General features: G+C 43.3%; 1 protein-coding gene across 1 annotated transcript; it reads left to right on the top strand.

Moving 5' to 3' along the window:
- Positions 1 to 3,480: 3,480 nt before the first annotated feature.
- Positions 3,481 to 7,245, top strand: GDF9 (growth differentiation factor 9). Its single transcript, XM_053376735.1, has 2 exons — positions 3,481 to 4,606; positions 6,223 to 7,245. The coding sequence occupies exons 1-2, from the start codon at positions 4,204 to 4,206 to the stop codon at positions 7,161 to 7,163; spliced, it is 1,344 nt and encodes a 447-aa protein (XP_053232710.1). The 5' UTR covers positions 3,481 to 4,203; the 3' UTR covers positions 7,164 to 7,245.
- Positions 7,246 to 19,587: the final 12,342 nt, after the last annotated feature.

The following is a 19,587-nucleotide window of genomic DNA, read 5'->3' as shown; positions in this document are numbered from 1 at the left end:
AACTAATGTTAAGCTATAAAATAACTGAACAGGAGATAGAAGGTGCCATTCAGAATATGCAATTGGGTAAATCTCCAGGACCGGATGGACTGACTTCTAGATACTACAGATCCTTAAAGGAATGGCTAGTACAACCTTTGAAAGAAGTCTGTAATGAAAATAAAGGAGGATAGAACCTTTTTTATGTACGCTACAACAGCAGCAAGAATACTTATTGCAAAATATTGGAAGACACAAGATTTACCCACCCTGGAAGAATGGCAGATGAAGGTGATGGATTACATGGAGTTGGCGGAAATGACTGGCAGGATCCGAGATCAGGGAGAAGAGTCAGTGGAAGAAGATTGGAAGAAATTTAAAGACTATTTACAGAGACATTGTAAAATTAACGAATCTTAGAATGATGCTGGATTGAAATTAAGTGGTTTCTAGCTATAATGGTTTAAAAGAATATGAAAAAATGGTTTTTTATAAGTAAAAATTCAAGGTTAAAATAATTTAAGATTAAAGATCTGGGTAGAATAAAGAGGGAAAGAAACTGCTGAGCTAATAAATTGAATTGGAATACAAAAAAGGGAGGTATGAGGAGGTCCGAGAAACAAGTAAATGAAAAATAATGTGATGAAAAGATTGATTGTTTTTAACAATTTTTATTTTGTATATATTTTTTCTTTTTTTCTTTTTCTATTTTGTAAGGCAAAGATCTTAATAAAAATTTTATTTAAAAAAAAGAAAGGCTTACAGATTGTAAAAATATTATTCAAATTCAATTAAAAAAATTAAATAAGGTTTCTGATGACAAACCCAGGGTTTATGTAGATTAATACAGGAAGCAGCAGTCCTTGAAGTATTGGTGTTCTTGGTTGCATAAGGCTTTATGAATCAAAACAAGTTGTTTGCATGGAATGCAGAAGTCAATCAATGGCCAATGCAGTCAGGCCAAAATCAGAGTTATATGCTCAAACCATACTAGTCCCAGTCAACAATCTGGCGGCTGAATTCTGCATTAGCTGCAGCTTCTGAACAGGCTTCAAAGGCTGCCCCACATATAATGCGTTCTAACCTAGAGCATACCAGAGAAGAGATAACAGAAGCTAGGCCGTCCCAACTTAGAAAGGGCTTCAGCTGGACCACTAACTGAAGCTGATAGAAGGCACTCCCTGCCATGCAGTCTTCTTATGCCCCCATCAACAGCAGTGAATCCAGCAGCACACCCAAGGTGCACGCCTGATGCTTCAGAGGACTGCAACACAATCCAGAATGGGCTGAACCCCATTCATTCAGTCTAGGGAACCACCAACTAACAGTGTAACAGTCATATGTGGATTAAGCTTACTGGTTCTCATCTAGTCCATTACCAAAGCCAGAAATCAATTCAGCACACCCACCATCATTTAAAGGAGAAATAGAGCTACGTGTCATCAGCACATGTAATGACAATGCTGTCTAAATCTGTGCATGACTTCACCTTAATGCACTTTACTTGTGCAAACCTAAATTCCTAGTTTGACATGGAATCCCTCTCACAAAATGCTGACGGTCTTGAAGCAACCTGATAGTAAGGAATATATATATGTGTGTGTGTGTGTGTGTGTGTGTATATATATATATATATATACACACACACACACACACACACACACACACATATATAGTCATACCTCAGGTTGAAGTAGCTTCGGGATAAGTATTTTTGGGTAACAGAGCACGTTACTTCCGGGTTTCGCCGCATGCGCATGCGCAGACGGTCAAAATGATGTCATGCGCATGAGAGGAAGTGGCGAATTGCGACCCGTGCACACGCAGACACAGGTTGCGTTCGCTTCTGGATGCAAACGGGGCTCCAGAACGGATCCCATTCACATCCAGAGGTACCACTGTATGCCCATAATAAAACAGTGCCAGTTAAAGCCAGTGATTCTATCTGTAGGAGCCTAGTCACTTCTGAGAGAGAAGTTAAAGACTCGGATTTTCAGGGTTCTGCCAATATCACACGTATCAAATCATAGCAAAAGAGCACTTTGAAAATTCTGTCTGGCCCCACATCATGCAAGAACCTTGTAGTGTTACAGGCTTGTTTGACAACAAGAAACCAAGCCTTTAGTATCATCAGCCCAGTCCTGTGCTAATTCGGCAGGTGCTTTCTGGGCCAACTTTTAAACACCTTCTGAAAACGTTTCTATTCTGCCAGGCCTATGCAGGCAATTAAGAGTACATCCCCCACAATGGGTTGCTCTGTTTTTAACATGTTTTTAACTTGTTATGCTTTTGTTCTATGGGGTTTTTTTTATTTTTACTGTTGTAAACCACTTTGATACATTTTTGTGATATAGCAGTATATAAATATTTTCCATAAATAAATAAATACAGTGATCCAACTCGGAGGTTGCAATCCTATGAACAATTACTGTTCAACAAGTCCCACAGAATGCAATGTGGCTGACTTCTGATTGGGCAGACATGAATTCAAGCTGCACAGCTCCAATCCTGGTTTGTTTTTAATACTTTCACTGTGCTTCTACTCAGTGCATTTTTCCCTAGAAAAATAGGTGCCGGTACTCACCATGAAGCTGTTACAGTAAGTGCCACACTTTTTAACAACAAAAATAGGTGCCAGTACTGTGTATCCTTGAGCACCCCCTGGGAAAAAAAACACTGCTTCTACTCATATATGTGAATCAACATTTGATAATGGCTACAAACCAATAAAAGCAAGCTATGTGAATACTTTCAACAAAGCAGAATAATAAGCAGTCATAAAACCCCCAAACTAATCTGATGTACAATTACCTGCAAGCACCATAGAACACATTGGGGACTACATTGGAGTAAAGATGACTTTATATGCAGTGGCTTTCTGCTCAAACTTCACAAGAAACCTCTGAAAGTCAAGGGGTCTTCAAGAGCAGCATCCCATACAGTGGTGCAGTTAAGTAATTTGGGGCTCTGAACTGAATTGTATCACAGTTTCCCCCCAACCCCTAAGATGGGAATGAATGCACCTGACTTCGAAATGTAGCAAGCCAGCACTCTTGTACTTGAGAAGCCCTCGCACTCATTCTGCTGATGAAGCCTGGGATTTCTGCTTCAAAGTCGTCGTCCCCCAAACACATATCTGAAACCCAATCAACGTTATATGGATTAGTCAAGATTTTCTTCATTCCGGGTCAGAGAAATCTCTTTGATGACATTCGTCCTGGCATTTATTTTGGTTTAAACATGCTTAGTTGATTTTTTTAAAAAGTTGTAGTTTCACTGGCCCATTATTAGAGGCAGTATTGATCCCTAAAATTTTAAGAATTAAAAAATGGGCTACTTTCCTGATTCCTTTTATTCCCTTTGGCTGAAAACCTAAATCTAATAGTTAAGATCCATTGGCTTTCCAACCTCTCTCACATTTCATGATGTCCTACACATCTTGTCTTCTCTTCAGATCAATGACCAGCAACCATATGTGACTGTGTTGTGCACAACTATACAGTGGTACCTCGGGTTACATACACTTCAGGTTACATACGCTTCAGGTTACAGACTCCACTAACCCAGGAATAGTACCTCGGGTTAAGAACTTTGCTTCAGGATGAGAACAGAAATCGTGCGGTGGCGGTGCGGCGGCAGCAGCAGGAGGCCCCATTAGCTAAAGTGGTGCTTCAGGTTAAGAACAGTTTCAGGTTAAGAACGGACCTCCGGAACGAATTAAGTACTTAACCCGAGGTACCGCTGTACAATGAAATGTTGCAACTACAGTACTAAAACTAAGCACATTTCCAGAATGAGGTACAATTTAGTTAATTCGGAGCAAGCAAAACAGTACAATCTATGCAAGTCTACTTTGTAGTAATCCTTATTTAGTTCAACTGAGGTTACTTCCAGGTAAGTATATATAGAGCTGCAGCCTTACTTCCAGGTAGGTGGGCTTGGATTTACAGCATTTGCTATACTTACCTAGTTAGCTTACTTAAGCCTTGGAGTGGGGAAGACCTGGCTTAGCAATCAATTTCACAAGCAGAGACACACGCTGGAGTATTAAGATGACCTGTAAACTGGATTATCTCATCAGGTGTATGTTTTTTCCTTTAATGCCTTGTTAGAAAGGAATTACACCTGGATATTATTTAAGAAACCAGAACTGACCAGACCAGAACTGACTGACCAGACCTGCATGTGGAAAGGGTGGTTTCTTTGCTTCGACAAATCCCCATCATGAAGATTTTTGGGGAAGTACTTGTTTGTCTGTGGTCTCTAAGGCAACTTTTTTATGGCGTCTTGTGTTCCCTCAGTCCCAAGGATGAAGGGGGATCTCAGACATCGCTGGTGTCAGAAGCCTCTGAGCTGCCTCCAGTGTTGTTATTTTGTCCAGATGCAGAAAATGGCTATGGCCAGTTGCCTACCCCTTCCAAGATATTGTCTGACCACCATCAGCAGGAGTTGGGAGATTGTGTGCCAGGACCACAACTGGATTCCAAAGCCCTGAGATACATGAAGAGGCTTTATAAAAGGTCTACTACAAAAGAAGGATTCCCAAAGATAAACCATCTCTATAACACAGTCCGACTCTTATCTCCATGTGCTCAAGGCAAGCACCTCACCATAGGGCAAACAAAAGGTAAGTGAGGTGATATTTGATGAAAATGTGCCCCCCCCCAAAAAAAAACCCCTCACATACACACTTGGTGTTTTGGGGTTGAATTATTATCCCATCCGTAGATTTGTTGTTATTATCCCATCCTATACTGTTCTTCTTATAAAAGTGCAAAAAAATACAATTTATTGGTCCTGTATTTGTGTCTGTGCAGGTATGCAACCTTTAGAGGTCAATAAGCTCTCTGGTCATGCTCACATGGATCTTCTCTATGAGTAGTTCATGTTTCCAAGCATGTAGTAATGGGAATTTATCCTTTTCTAATGTGTATCTTCACACTGGATTTCTATTACGGGATTTTTAATGTGACTATTGGGTGTATATCCAAAACTGTGTGAGTTTTGTTTAATTATTTGTGGGACAGGCCAAGTGGGGATTGTAATAAAGCCAGTCTTAATTTTGGCAGAAAACTCGGAATGGGTCTGGTCATCTGGCCACAGTTTGGATTACTGTAATGTGCTCTTCATGGAGCTGCCTTTGAAAAGTGCTTAGAAACTGCAACTTGCTCAAAGTCCTGTAGCCAGACTGGTGACACACTGGTTATAGGGAGCATATGGCTGCTATGGACACAATTCAAAGTGCTGGTTGTCACATATCAAGTCCTGTGTAGACTCAGTCCAAGCTAACTGAAAGACCATATTTCTCATACGAACCTGCCTGAGCTCTTAGATATTCAGGGGAGGCCCTTCTCTTGGCCCCACCATCCTCACAAGCAGGCTTGGGACACGAAAGAGGGCCTTCTTGGTGGCTGCTCCCAAACTTTACAACTCCCTTCCTAGAGAAATTAGACTGGCTCCTTCCTTGTTGTCCTTATGCTGGCAGGTGAAGGCTTTTTTGTTGCTTTTGGGAACTGCCCATTTCTAAGAAAAGGGATTGAGCTGTGGTGTTTTTGTTGGAATGATATGTATGTTTTATTAGATTGTGTGTGCATTCAATTGTTTAATGATTGCTTTTTTCCCTATGTTTTTAGCTGTTTAAACTTTAGCTGTAAGCTGCCTTGAGTACCTGTTAGTGGAAAAAGGAGGGATATAAATAAATATAATAATAATTTTGGTGGCATTTATATAGATCTGTTTAGCACTGTGTGTGAGCACTGTTTGGATTTAATAATTTGTAACAATTGAGCCCTAGTTAGGATCCAAGCCTATTAGTTGTACCTTGGATCCCGAACACCTTGCAAGTTGAACATTTTGGCCCCCAAACGCCGCAAACCTGTAAGTTAGTGTTCCGGTTTGTGAATGTTCTTTGGAACCCAAACATCCGATGTGGCTTCTGATTGGCTGCAGGAGCTTCCTGCAGCCAACTGGAAGCTGCGTCTTGGTTTCTGAACTTTTTGGAAGTCGAACAGACCTGAAAAGTCAAGAGAAAGAAATGCACATTTTGGGCCCCTCTAAAACATTCTGGGGTTGCTCTAGGAATAAACTGCATCTTTAGAGTAAGGCACGCAATTGAAATCTTCCTTGATACTTATAATGCTATGGGAAAGCTGGAGTTGTGTGAGGAAATTGCTGCTTAAATAACATTATATTACGAATAAATTGCTATCATTGGTACAAAGTATTTTTTCTTTCTTTTGGCAGGAGACCTTCGTTCACCAGACTTCCTCTTCAGCTTGGACCGTGTTACTGCTTTGGAGCACTTAGTCAAGTCGGTCTTACTCTACTCATTTGATAAACCATTTCCTAAATTGTGGGCTGTTAAGTGTACAGGTAATCTAGTTATAAAGGAGGGTGGTGCCTCTGGTCACGCACACCCCAATATTGAACATGCCATGGCTTTCCATTTTGAACTTGGACGCAAACGGGCTGAGATTGATGTGACCTCTTTTATCTGGCCTCTGATAGCCTCTAACAATAGAAGCGTTTACATGGCTGTAAATATTGTTTGCCCGAATGACCAGCCCTCCAACGCCAAACAGGATCCCTTTAATATGACACAGGCATCGCTTTCTCTTCTCCTGTACCTCAATGACACCAGTGAGCAAGCTCACCCTACATGGGATTTTGTCAAGCACAAGAGAAGGAACTCCATGCGAGCCAGGCTGGAAAGGGGTCCTTTCGCAGGTCTCGGAGGAGAGGCAGGAAAATACCTCAAACAGAGCGAAAGAAAACCTCGTCACCGAAGAGATGGAGATGGGCAAGAGGAAAACATATCAGTTTCCATAGGCAACTTACGTAAGTACTACGAACAGTTTCTTTTCCCACAAAATGACTGTAAGCTTCACAACTTCAGGCTGAAATTCAGCCAGCTGGGCTGGGACAGTTGGATAATTGCACCATACAGATACAATCCTCGCTATTGCAAAGGTGACTGTCCAAGAGTATTTAGGCATCGCTATAGCTCTCCTATGCACTCGATGATACAGAACCTCATACATGAAAAAATAAACCCGTCTGTCCCCAGGCCCTCCTGCATACCTGCTGAATACAGCCCCCTAAGTGTCTTGGAGGTAGAGCCTGATGGATCAATTGTGTACAAAGAATATGCAGATATGATTGCTACCAAGTGCACTTGCCAATAAAGCCAGTGCTGATTTATTAATAATGTGGTATTTTCCCTTAACAGTAGAAGGAAAGTAACCTGTTGGTTGAAAAAAAAAAAGACTTAGAATGGAGTACTGAGGCAGGTATTTTCAGGACAGCATTTCATTAGCCCCCTCTGATTTGAAAGAGGCAAAGTATGGGCATAAGGAGGTTTCCTTGTTATCTTTTTTCTTCAAAATGGGGGGGGGGAGACATGAATTGTGAAATGTTTTGGCTAGGGGAAGAGTGGAAGCGCTGTTTCTCTAGATAAGCAAAAAAGTAGAATGCCTGTCCTTTCATGCCACTTTTGTAGTGTTCTTCTTTAATCATGTTGAAAATATTTTTTATTTTGAATAAATTTTATGACAAGTGTTTGGGCGCAGAAGGTTTTATTATTGCTAACTGCTCAATCACTTAATTTTAATAAGTACTTTTAGTGATTGAAACTGGTTGTCTGAGACAGCTCCTGTTCTTTATTATGATGACTACCAGATGTAAAGGTTTGTTTAAAGCAATGAATAACCTTTTGTTTAACTTTGAAGGCTCTCATGTTACAAAAGAATGTAATTGTAAAAAAAAAAATGCCCTAGTTGTGTGTCTAGGAAATACCTTACTAAGGTGGCTAAACACTTGACAAAATCCAGTGTGATGACACGTCTGAGTGGGCAGTAACCTGTAACCTGCATGCAGATCATACATGCAGATTTCTACATGGAACACAGGCATGACTTCATGCAAGTTTCTTGCTAAGTTCTACACAGAAGTGCCTTCAAATAGATCGGGGTGGGAAGTGGCTCACATTTCTGTCAATTGAATGGAGGGCACTGGGAAGGAATCTGTTGAACTTGTCCATGAGCCTACATCAGATTGGATTGATGAGCTCTGTTAAATATGGCATTCAGAAATGTTCAAATGCTTGCTGTCTTCTATTCTGGTTGGTTTATGAACAGGAAACAAAATTCACCTAAATACAAATTAAAACACAAAGTTACATTCTAGTGTAATAGTTAAGCGTGTCTGTAAATGAAAAGTAGGTGGGTTTTCCAGTGATAAGCTAGCTTAAAGCATTTTAATGATTCCTTTCTTCTCTTGAGGAACTGAAATTCTGTCTGAATGTATTTGTAAACCTGAACACTTGCTGGAAATAAATGTGAAGCAGTTATAGCTTGGCTTGTTTGTTTGCTCTTTCCAGGGAATAATTGTGATTCACTCATTTTATTTAACAGGCCACTGACAACCCAAGTTCACGATCTCAGTTAAAGGGGAAATGCTGCCACACCAAAACAAGGTAGTGACTTCTAAACCCTTGGGTGGGACTCCCCAGACATGTGAACTAACTAGCTAACTAAAAACAGAACACAAATAACGTATGGGATGTTTAAAGAGAGATAAGAAACCTCTATAACTCACCAGCTACATGGAGAGGAAACTTTGGGGTTCCTGCTGAACACCAAATCCCCCTCTTTGCTCTCCCTTTGTTTAGGGAGGCAGCAGGTGGGGGGGGCAAAGAGGACACATTGCTGCCCAGTCGCAGCTAAACTAAAATCCTGGATTTCGCCATTGTTTTCTATAGACAGTTCTCACTGCCAGGGGGGGTCTAAAGGAACTGGACTACTATAGCCTTGTTCGCATGTACAAAAAATGGTGTGAGAGCTTAACTGCAAAGGGAAAGTTGGTACACTATGACAATGCATGGTCCTTTGAATTCATGTTCTTTTGAATGCATGCATAGGGCTTGTGTGTTGAGCAATTAAATCTGTGGTTGGGGAAGTTGAAACATGGAATGCTGGTGGTTTGGGGGGTGAACAGGAAAATGGAAGTAAAGAGAGGTAAGGCATGCTTAAGCCCCGTAACTGTTCAAGATCTGGGAGGTGCACATTATGAAGTTCAGTGCTCTTGCCCATGCTAAAGAAACAAAAAGTGCTAATTTTTAAAAAAGTAGGTCTTTGTTGACTACCTAAGATTTTTGCAGTGAACACCATAGGCAGGCCTCTGTGAGAATGGAGGTGGGCGCTGTGACAAGAGATGGTTAATTACCCGTATTTTTTGCTTTATGAGACACACCAGACCACAAGACGCACCTAGTTTTTGGAGGAGGAAAACAAGAAAAAAAATATTCTGAATCTCAGAAGCCAAAACAACAAGAGGGATCGCTGTGCAGTGAAAGCAGCAATCCCTCTTGCTGTTCTGGCTTCTGTGATAGCTGCGCAGCCTGCATTCGCTCCATAGACGCACACACATTTTCCCTTACTTTTTAGGAGGGGAAAAGTAAGTCTTATAGAGCAAAAAATACGGTAGTTCTTAGCTGTATTCCTTACTAAACAGTAGGTACATACGTTGTTTCTGCTGCTATTCTGAAGAACTTGCTTCCAATATGACCTCACCAGACTTCATCTCTCTAAAAAGCCAATAAGCAAATTATTATGCAGCACATTGTGTACGTACAGAAGCTTGACACATAGACTATTACTTTGAACGATATATTTTTATCTCCAGTCCTCTAAAACCTGCCTACCAGATCACTGATCCATTTCTGCAACTTCTTTATATAGTGCTCCCCCTTAAGAGAACTATCAATTTGATAATTTAACGTTGCTTTCAAAGTTTTTGTGGTAGTTCAGTCTTGGAGACATGAATTACTTTTCCGTGTTTTCTCATATAAAATAGTGAGGGCATACAGATCTGTATGTTTTTCATCTCGGACATTATATTTAATGTATTTAAATATATACCTGGGTTTGGTCTAGCTTCATTTCATATGTTTGTCCAATTAACCCCAACACCATTCTCCAATATTTGGCTGCCTTTTACATACCGACCACATATGAAACAAGCCTCCTTTTTGTTGCTTAAAGCATCCAATGCTTTCCTTCCCCTTACAGATTTCCCAAGTTTGCCATTGGCTTGGACACATCTGTGTACTCATTTCATAATTCTCTTTATGCTGTGTGGTTATTGCAAACCCAGATTCTTTTGTATACCAGTGTACCAAACAAAATGGGGCCCAGGCTGACAGGAGTGACTGCATAATTTCAAAGGTAGGCAGCCCCACCCCTTAACAAAAGGGGCCTGCAGAGCATGGACTAGTCCTACATCTGGCTGAAAAAGTTTATCCACTCAAGTTATATATTCCATTTGATTAATTCTCCTTATTAGATTTTTCCCTAGCTATGTATAAATAAAGCATTTAATTTCAGAATTGGCAGCCAACCTCAAACCTAAGCCTTTTTTCATTGATGTAGCAGTCAGGTGTGGGAAGGTTTCAGGCTGATGGGAAATATAAAGGGAATTCTCTCAGAGCTTTAACTCCTGTTTCATGTTGGTGGCTGGGGATATACTGACACACTTTTTTGCGGTCCTTTTAATTCTAAATACTGTAGTCTTATTCTAAAAGTGAACAACTTTACACGCTTGCTCAGTCATGCTATGGTGCTGGGCTGCAAACCAGTGTTGGGCAGATTCCTCACCTTTGCGCTCTGCTAATGGCTGCAGGTGACCATGACCCTGACTGCCAAATCTGTCTCCATCTAAATGGGGTTTTTTAAATCCCAAATATGTAGAATAGCAATATATAAACAAGTACCAGTTCTATATGCAGAATAGTACAATTGATGAGTCAACTCTTGCAGCTGAGAAGATGTACAGTGACCATGGGGCCACTGGTGGAGGAAGAGGAGTGCGGGGGGGGGGAGCGCACAGCTCCTGGCAGCATGATCCCAGTGGGGTGCCATTGCAGCTGCCCCTGCCCGTGCTGGGCGCCACGCCCCTGCAGGTGGCATGCCACACCCCTGTGGGCGGTGCACCACGCCCCTGGGACACATGCCAGCCCCACCCCTACCTGCTCTCCGCCCCCTGGTGCTGGAGCATGAAGCTCTGCCACTGCATGGGGCACCCAAGCTAAATTAGTACAGAAGGTGCACGCGCGTGCACACACATATTTGGCTCTTTTTGGACATGCACGTGCCTCAAATATTAGTTTTCACATAACATGCTAAAAAAGGTGCCTTCATGCTACTGTGCTGCACACAAATTTTAATGCAGGATAGAAAAATGGCAAAGATAAATGGAATGCCCATTCTTGTCTGCAGCTGTAGAGTTTACCTTTGAATTACATAATTTCAGAGTAAAGTTCCTTTAAACATATGTGAGTAAACCATAACAAGTTGTTGCACAGACAGAAAAATAATAGTAGTGGAACAGCATATGTAACACAGCATAGCACTCAGTGATGCAAACAGGGCTGGATTTAGGTGTGATGAGGCCCTAAGCTACTGAAGCTAATGGGGCCCTTTATATGTCCAGCTGTCCTTTGTCAACTACAAATGGTCGCTGTTTTTTGTGTTGAATATATGCTATATGGTAATTTATGGACCTAATAGCCATTTGCTACTGTTGATGTATGTAGGTTTTATTTTGTTTTTTATCTTATAATTTGGAAATGTACATCCAGGGGTTTTTTTCGTTTAATTTTTTGGGGGCCCCAAGAGAGTGGGGCCTTAAGCTATAGCTTGTTTAGCTTATACGGAAATCCAGCACTGGGCAAAGCATATGATAGTATGCCTCTGTTCTGTATATGGGATAAATGCCCACTGTCCACATACATGATAGGAGCACCAGAAGCTGCTTTGCAGAGAGTCACACCAGTAGTCCATCAGTGTTTTCTACACTAACTGGCAGCAGTTTTCCAGGTTTTCAAATAGGCATTCATTTTCTCACCTATCTGGTTCGTGTTCTGGCTAATCCCTACTCAGCCAGGAAGGGGTTTTTTTTGGGGGGGGGATATAGAAATGTAATAAGCCAACTCTTCCCCCTCCTCGTCTTTCCCGCCGCCCCAAACAAAACGAGGAGGCACTGGATGCTCCTGCTTGGTGATGCTGGTGGGTTGGGTTAGTGTGAGTTTGGCCCTGCCCGTTTGAGGGTCAGGGTCCCACCAGTCGAGCGTGCGCGACTCTTTCCCTTAAGGTTGGGACTTGCTCGCCACACCTGAGGGGAAGCTGTCAAAGTGCTGGTAGGGGCGGGATGGGGGTGGCGATAAGTATCCTTTCCACTCTCTACCTGGAGCCATTCAAGGGCATTGGATATGGAAGAGGGCGGAAAGCAACGGCTGAGAGGGCTCGGCCCCCCCTTAGGCATGTGAATGTGGGGTTCCCGCCTTTGCCGTCCTGCAGAGGGCGCACCGAGCCCACGTCGCCTCCCCGGCCGCCGATCCGGCGCGCGAGGGGGGCGTCCGGGCTTCTCACGCTGCAAGAAACAGCGGCCTGAGGGCGGGCGCCTTGGGAGCGCTGCTGCAACGCGCGCCTCGCCCAGCCCAGTCCGTTTAATTTCTGAGAAACTTCTAAGAATAAAGGCTGGGACAGGCAAAAAGTCCGCAGCAGGCTTACAACAATGACGGAGGCTTAGCCTCTTTGTGGTGTTTTGGCACCGCCAAAGGCTAACAGATTGCTAATGGCTTCATAAATGCGTCACTCTTTAAAGGGCCGCAAGACTATTGAAAATTGCCAGGGAGCTGACGCGACCTGTGACTTTACCGCCGGCGATTGCTCTTGTTCTAAGGAGTTTGCTTACTGGCAGACAGGCGCATTGCTTGACTGGTTATAACACGTTTGTACAAGACTTACACACACACGTCACTTTTGCACCTTAAGGGCATTCTTTGAGTATATCTGCGTGTTGAACACATATTTTGCTGAAACCTCTAATGACTTCACCCCAAAGAATCCTGGGAAATGTAGTTTGCTGAGAGTGCCCTGCTCTTGTTTCTAATTTCTCTGGTTGCTGGAGGAGAGGGATATGACTATGAAACTCAGGCAGGCACGACTCCATCTTATTCATGTTCACTTGGAAGTTTAGTCCCAAGTAAGCCTTGGCAGGATTCCAGTTGTAATTCTCTGCTGCTGCCACTATTCTGCAAGTTTTGAGTCAAAAGCTGCCACGGCTCTGCCCAGCAAAATTTACCAGTACATTTCCATTTCCAACTTTTAGATTGGTTTGTTGTTTCCCCCCTACAATGTAAAATACAACCTTAAAATACAAACAGCACACTTCAACTGTCTTGCTTATCAATATAACACCACACAAATAAATCCAGTGGGTGAGACAATGCACTATTAAGTGTGTGAATTCAGAGTTTCTTTAGGGGGGGAACCTGTGGTCTTCCAGATGACCCTGGTCTCTCCAACTTCCATCCTTCGGACCACTGGCCATATTGACTGGGTCTGATGGGAGTTGGGGTCCAATGACACCCGGAAAGTCACAGGTTGCTCACCCATCCCTGAATTAAGGGCTTAAGCCTATTCAACAGGCTTTAACATTCAACATTTTTCTGCTTCCTCCCCTCTCCCTCCGTGCTGCACTTCCAGTGGCTTTTTTGAAGCTCCTCTAAGCTTGCCACACAGCACAGGTGACTGCAGTTTTGTTTTGCCTCGAGTCTGTAAACTACCATAAACTGCTTGGAGGTTTTAGTGCAATCAAGTGGTATATAAATTTTGTTAAATAAAAATAGAATACCAGGCATGCACAATTAGATGTGCATTTCTCTGAATTGTCACCATAACACACATTGTGGAATAAAAGCTGCAGAGAATGAATCTTTATTTGCATCAGCCATCGGCCATAGCAATAAAACAACAATACAATATACAAGGAATAGAAATAAAAAGTCAATTATGTAAAATACATTTTAGGGTTTTGAATCAATTGTCAAACAGTGGATCTTATTCTGATTGGACCAGCTAAAAACCTTGCAACCTTTGCTGTCACCTGCTCATCTTGATCTGCCAAGAGAAAGGACATTGGCAGTGGTTGGGTGACCAGGAATGGACAATAAGAGGGGTGATAATCTCATTCCTCAAGCTGCAGAGACCTTTTTTGTCCAAGAGCATTAGAAGGGGGTGAACCACATAATTAAAAGTAGAGTTAGCAAGAGAAAGGAAGTATGTTGTTGGGGCTAAGGGGGAGGCACCAGGTTGGCAAAGGCTGATTAAAGCCAGGGTGTTTGTTTCTGGAGTACTATCTGGAATGTTGATACTAGCTAATGACAAATGGCCTGTCTCCATTATGCAGAGTCTGCTGGGATCCTAAATCCATAGCTCATCCATCTGCCGAGATGACTGGCTGAAGCTGACCAGTTAAGGCAAACTGTAGATAAGCTCTTTTCCATATGCCACACATCCTGCTGTTCCTCCAAAGAGGGCCATAGCAGACTACGTACAGTCTCTCATACAAATGGATGCTTAACTTACTTCAGTGCAGTGGTATAATTTCAATGTGTGCCTTCAAACCGTTTGACAGGAGAGATGCTTGATTTTTGAAGTCTGCTCTCCCACGTTTGCTATGAGACTTTGGTGGGCTGGTGAAAGTAGTCAGTTTCAGCAACCATGCTAGTTCCTTTTTCTTCTTCCTTTGGTAAGGTGAGCACACCCACACCCATGTGCTGCTGCAGCATGTATTATACTTGTGGGGGTTTTTAAAAGTGGTGGTAGGGTACCTTTGGCTCTCCAGATATCATTAAATTTCATCTCCCATAAGCCCCAGCCACTGTAGCCAATGGTCAGGAGTGATGGGACCTGTAGTGCAGCAATGGCTGGAGGCATAGGTTTCTGCAGGAGTTTTTCCTGGGCGTTGGAGAAAAGCAGGTGGGGAGAATGAGGGAGCAGGCTCATTTCTAGCAATAATAGTATGTGTACATTTCCTCACATATCTCAAGTAGCTAGAAATTTCAAAAAAATAAAGCTGGGAATTTGGGGGTTATGATTCATTGAGGTGAGCTTTCCCCTATTCCTATTCCTCTTCTCCACTCACCCACAGATGGTTCATACATGTTGGGTAGATATTTCAGTATTGTCTTTGCATCATTCTGGACATTAGGTCTCCCTTCCTCTCTTTCTCAGGATCAAATGTCAAAAGAACATGCTTTGAAATGATTGCCTAGATGACACTATGGATAAAAAACCAGTGCATTTAAAACTGAAGCTGAAATATTAAGCTGATCTGTATTGGCTTGAAAGCAGCCAGTATAAAAATGAGCTCCATTATCATAAGTCAATCTATCATCTTGCATTCTAATTCTGATTCACTTCTCTCAGTGCCATTGCTTATGTAGTCAAAATCGCAATAGACACACATGAGAAATTAGCAAGCTTGAAGCAACCTCAAGGTTTGCAGTAAAAACAATGTTTAGAGTGGGGGGGGGCAAAGGGGGAGGAAACCCCCTAAAACAACCCAATGAAATCATGCTCAAGTGCCCACAGAAAGCTGGCTGACTGCTGAGAGTGGGGGAGGTAGAAAATTTCAGATAAAGTCTGTAGGGGGAGGAGCAGCCCTCCCATAAAACAGCCCAAAGAAGACGTGAGAAGTCAGTGGAGGATTGCTAAATCTTTAGGTGAAGTGGGGTCAAGGGAAGAGATGGGGAATGGTATGGACTGGAAGAGTACAGAGTACTAGCCCAGCCAGTCACAAACAGGAACACTCCACATTGCAGCACTTAGCTGCAGATCTCACTTGTATTTACAAGTAATCATCCTCTATCACCCTGTTCCGTGTAATTTAAAACATAGGCTTTGCCAAGTGTGCTAATGTTCATTCACCTTGCAAATGGACAAACAACTATCATTCAGGCTAGTTCCCCTTTGTGCTGCCTTGTGCCTGTGGCTATTTTGAGAACAACAAGTCTTAGACTGATTCCGTTAGAACATGGGTAGGCAAACTAAGGCCTGGGGGCCAGATGCGGCCCAATCGCCTTCTAAATCCGGCCCACAGATGGTCCAGGAATCAGCGTGTTTTTACATGGGTAGAATGTGCCCTTTTATTTAAAATGTATCTCTGGGTGATTTGTGGGGCATAGGAATTCGTTCATTTCCCCCCAAAAAATATAGTCCGGCCCCCCACAAGGTCTGAGGGACAGTGGACCAGCTCCCTGCTGAAAAAGTTTACTGACCCTTGCATTAGACCCTTTGTTGTTGCTGAGATCTTCTGCCTCACCCTCCATGAGATGCTCACATCTCTAACCACTTTCTTTTGGATACCTACAGACCATTGTGCATTTTCAGCAGAATACTTTTCCACAGTGCCACTTAAACTTCAGCAGAACCTAGCACTTCTTTCAAAATGAAGCCACTGCTTCCTAAGCTGTTGCCTGATCCAGCCCAAGCAATTTTTATCTCCACCCTCCCAAGACTGAGCTTTTGGCAGTTCTAAAAAGGCAGTGGCAGTAAACATCATGACACTGTGAACAGAGCCCGGCATCCTCCCTGGGTCATAAAATCAAATATTTGATAGGGTGATAGGCCCCTTCCTCATATGACCTGCATGGACCAGCTGAGAAGGGGACGCTGTGTGCCTCTGTGTGTGTGTCTGCAAGATGTGTAGGCAAATGTGGTGTGGCCACACCCACCACTGCCATGTGATCCCTGGAAGGTGGGACAAGGATCAATGTGGCCCTCAGACCAAAAAACGGTAGCCACATCACATCGGCTGTAAAGCAAGGGATGAACCATTAACTGTACTACTTAAGCTTCTGGCATTGCTGAACAACTATGTTGCCATTTGCACTATCTCAATTTCCTTGGTAATCGGAGGCATAAAATACTTGCACATCCTTTGCTTGAATACCTTCATGGGAGCATCCGTTTACAAACCTTTCTTGATCTGTCTGCTTGCTGCTGAATGATAAATTTAAAAAGCAACCCAAAAGGTAAAGGTATCTGTGCTGGCCCGTAAGAAAAATTCTGAAAGCCATATTAGAGCAGTGTGCTAGCTTTCAAGTTCTACAAAACTCTTTTTCAGACTAGGCAGGGGGAGACCATGGTTACAAGTGGCTTTCCGTTATTGACACACAACCGTTGTGTGTTCCACCTTCCCAGCATCCCTACGGGCAACCGGAAACCAGCACCTAACACAGGCTCACTTGAATGTATGTCAGCTCCTCTATGATCCCATCTAAAGTCTTTGAACAGATGCAGAATCCATAACATCACTATAAGCTGCTTTCTCCTCTCGCTCCACCTCCCCGGCTTTTCTCTGTTTACCATCCTACAACAGGGGTAGCAAACTCTGCGCCCTCCACATTTTGCTGGACTACAAACCTGCATTATCTCTGATCACTGTTTATACTGGTTGGGGCTGATGGGAGTTGTGCCCAGTTGCCTGCTTCTGAGCCAGATGAAGTGTTTGGAGAACTGGAAACTTTCACACTATTTTGTTATATCTTTGTTGGCTTAATGAAGTTATCACCCTAATAGGGATTTTAAAAGCAAGTGTCTTTTCTTTGTTTCATGAGTAAGAACTTCCAAAGAGTTGGGAGTGCTTAAAATTTGCAATTGGATTTGTGCACAGAGGCAATGGTGAATCTTTGATACAAACATATATGTGCCATATGTCCGGATTTTCCCGGACTTTTACCAGGATTCCAAAGGTTGAAACAACATCCGAGGGGAATTTCCAAAATACGGCAACCCTACACAAACACATAGCCATTTCTGGTAACTTCTTGGAAGTGGGAGCAAAGTGTGATTCATTTTAACTACATTTATATGCTTCCTTTGTACCAAAGAACTCAAAAGTCATAGAATCATAGAACTGTAGAGTTGGAAGGGACCCCAAGAGTCATCTAGTCCAACCCCCTGCAATGTAGGAATCTCAGCTAAAGCATCCATGACAGATGGCCATCCAACCTCTGCTTTAAAAAGGGGAGTTCACCCCATCCTGAGAAGAGTTACTATTTTAAAACCATGGCATTCAAGCAAATATGCACACTACCACCCCATACCCCTGTACTATAAGGTATAGGAAATTACTTTGGCTTTCAAGAGACTGATCAGCATTGGTCAGATTTCCACCATCACTTCCACAGAAATGCTGGAATGCTCTGGAGGAAGGGATGCTTTGAATCTTATATACTGGATTCCTCAGCTTTTATTTGCCAGTCACAGAATAAATGTCCAAATATTTGAAAGACATTTACAGTGGTACCTCAGGTTACATACGCTTCAGGTTAAAGACTTTGCTAACCCATAAATAGTGCTTCAGGTTAAGAACTTTGCTTCAGGAGGGGAACAGAAATTGTGCTCCGGTGGCGCGGCAGCAGCAGGAGGCCCCATTAGCTAAAGTGGTGCTTCATGTTAAGTACAGTTTCAGGTTAAGAACGGACCTCTGGAACGAATTAAGTACTTAACCCGAGGTACCACTGCATTTCAGTGGTTGTCTGTCCATGCTCTGTTCAAATTGGGGTGAAATACATCTGAAGCCCAGTCAATTGAACAGGCAAGGAAACAAGAGAGATGGAAAACAGTTAAGGGCAGAGAGAGAGAGAGAGAGAGAGAGAGAGAGAGAGAAGTCAGTTCTGCCAAAATAGTATTTTACACAAAACATTATCTATAGCAATGGGCTGCTGTATGTGAGGTATTGTGTATGCTCACCCACTGAATAGATGGCTGATGCATGGCTAGAGGAGGGCACAGAAAGTTGAGAAGGAGGGGCTCAAGTTGAAAAAGAAACCTTGAATGCTGCTGTGGGGGGTGGGAAGGACAAGTTAAAATAAAACTGGCCTGAAAGGGAGCAAACAGGCAGTGAGCTGCATGTCGGGAGAACGCTGAAGCAGTGCCTGGCTGACCCCAGCTGAATGGGGACACCAGTGGCAAAGAACAGGTTGTGGCGGAATCTGGCTGTGACGTGGCGTTATCTTATCTAAATTAAGCACTCACTTGGCACTGTTCAGTATCTCTCTCCTGAGTAATTCTAGGAAACCGATAACCTCTCCGTTTTAAAACTGGGTTTGCTGTCTGAGGAAAAGGACAAAATGGCGCCTCCCCCTTTAAAATGCAGAAGTTGATTAGACTGGCAGCTGACTCTTCAACACTAGCAATAGGATGGAGTTCCCCACCACACCTTGGTTGTGTGACAAACTGGCCAGGGGGCACAGGAGGCACAGCTCGAGGGCTGCTAGTCCACAGCATCAGTCACCTTGGGCTGTTGCTTCACTGTGCCTAATTGTAGGTTCAGCCCTGTGAGATTTTGCTTAACAGAATGCATGGGAGGTAATTTAATACTCTCCCTACAAACCTGCTGCTAGGGGAGCAGAAAAGGTACATCTCCTTTTTATCCTGCTTGCCTGGGAGGTTTCACTGCTGAGGTGAAAGGAAGACATGACAAATGGGCATAGGCGCCGACTCCATGGGGCTTGAGGGGGCCCGAGCCCCCTCAAAAATTCGTTTGGGGGGGCTCCGCCCCCCCAATAATCTCCGGCGCCCCTCCAGCAGAGCGCCATCGCCGCCCCTCCCCCAGCCCAAAATGCACAGGGGGGGCGGGCTGCATGCCTCCTGCCCTCCCTCCCGAGCAAAAGCTCCACCCAATTTCCTTTGGAGCTGATTAATAGGCGCAGCACGCTCTCCCCTATTCGCTCACGAGGAGGCGGCGCCACTTTATTTG

Source organism: Podarcis raffonei, chromosome 2 (genome assembly GCF_027172205.1).
Source record: "Podarcis raffonei isolate rPodRaf1 chromosome 2, rPodRaf1.pri, whole genome shotgun sequence".
NCBI classification, from domain to species: Eukaryota; Metazoa; Chordata; class Lepidosauria; order Squamata; family Lacertidae; genus Podarcis; species Podarcis raffonei.
This window is presented reverse-complemented; position numbering and strand designations above follow the sequence as displayed.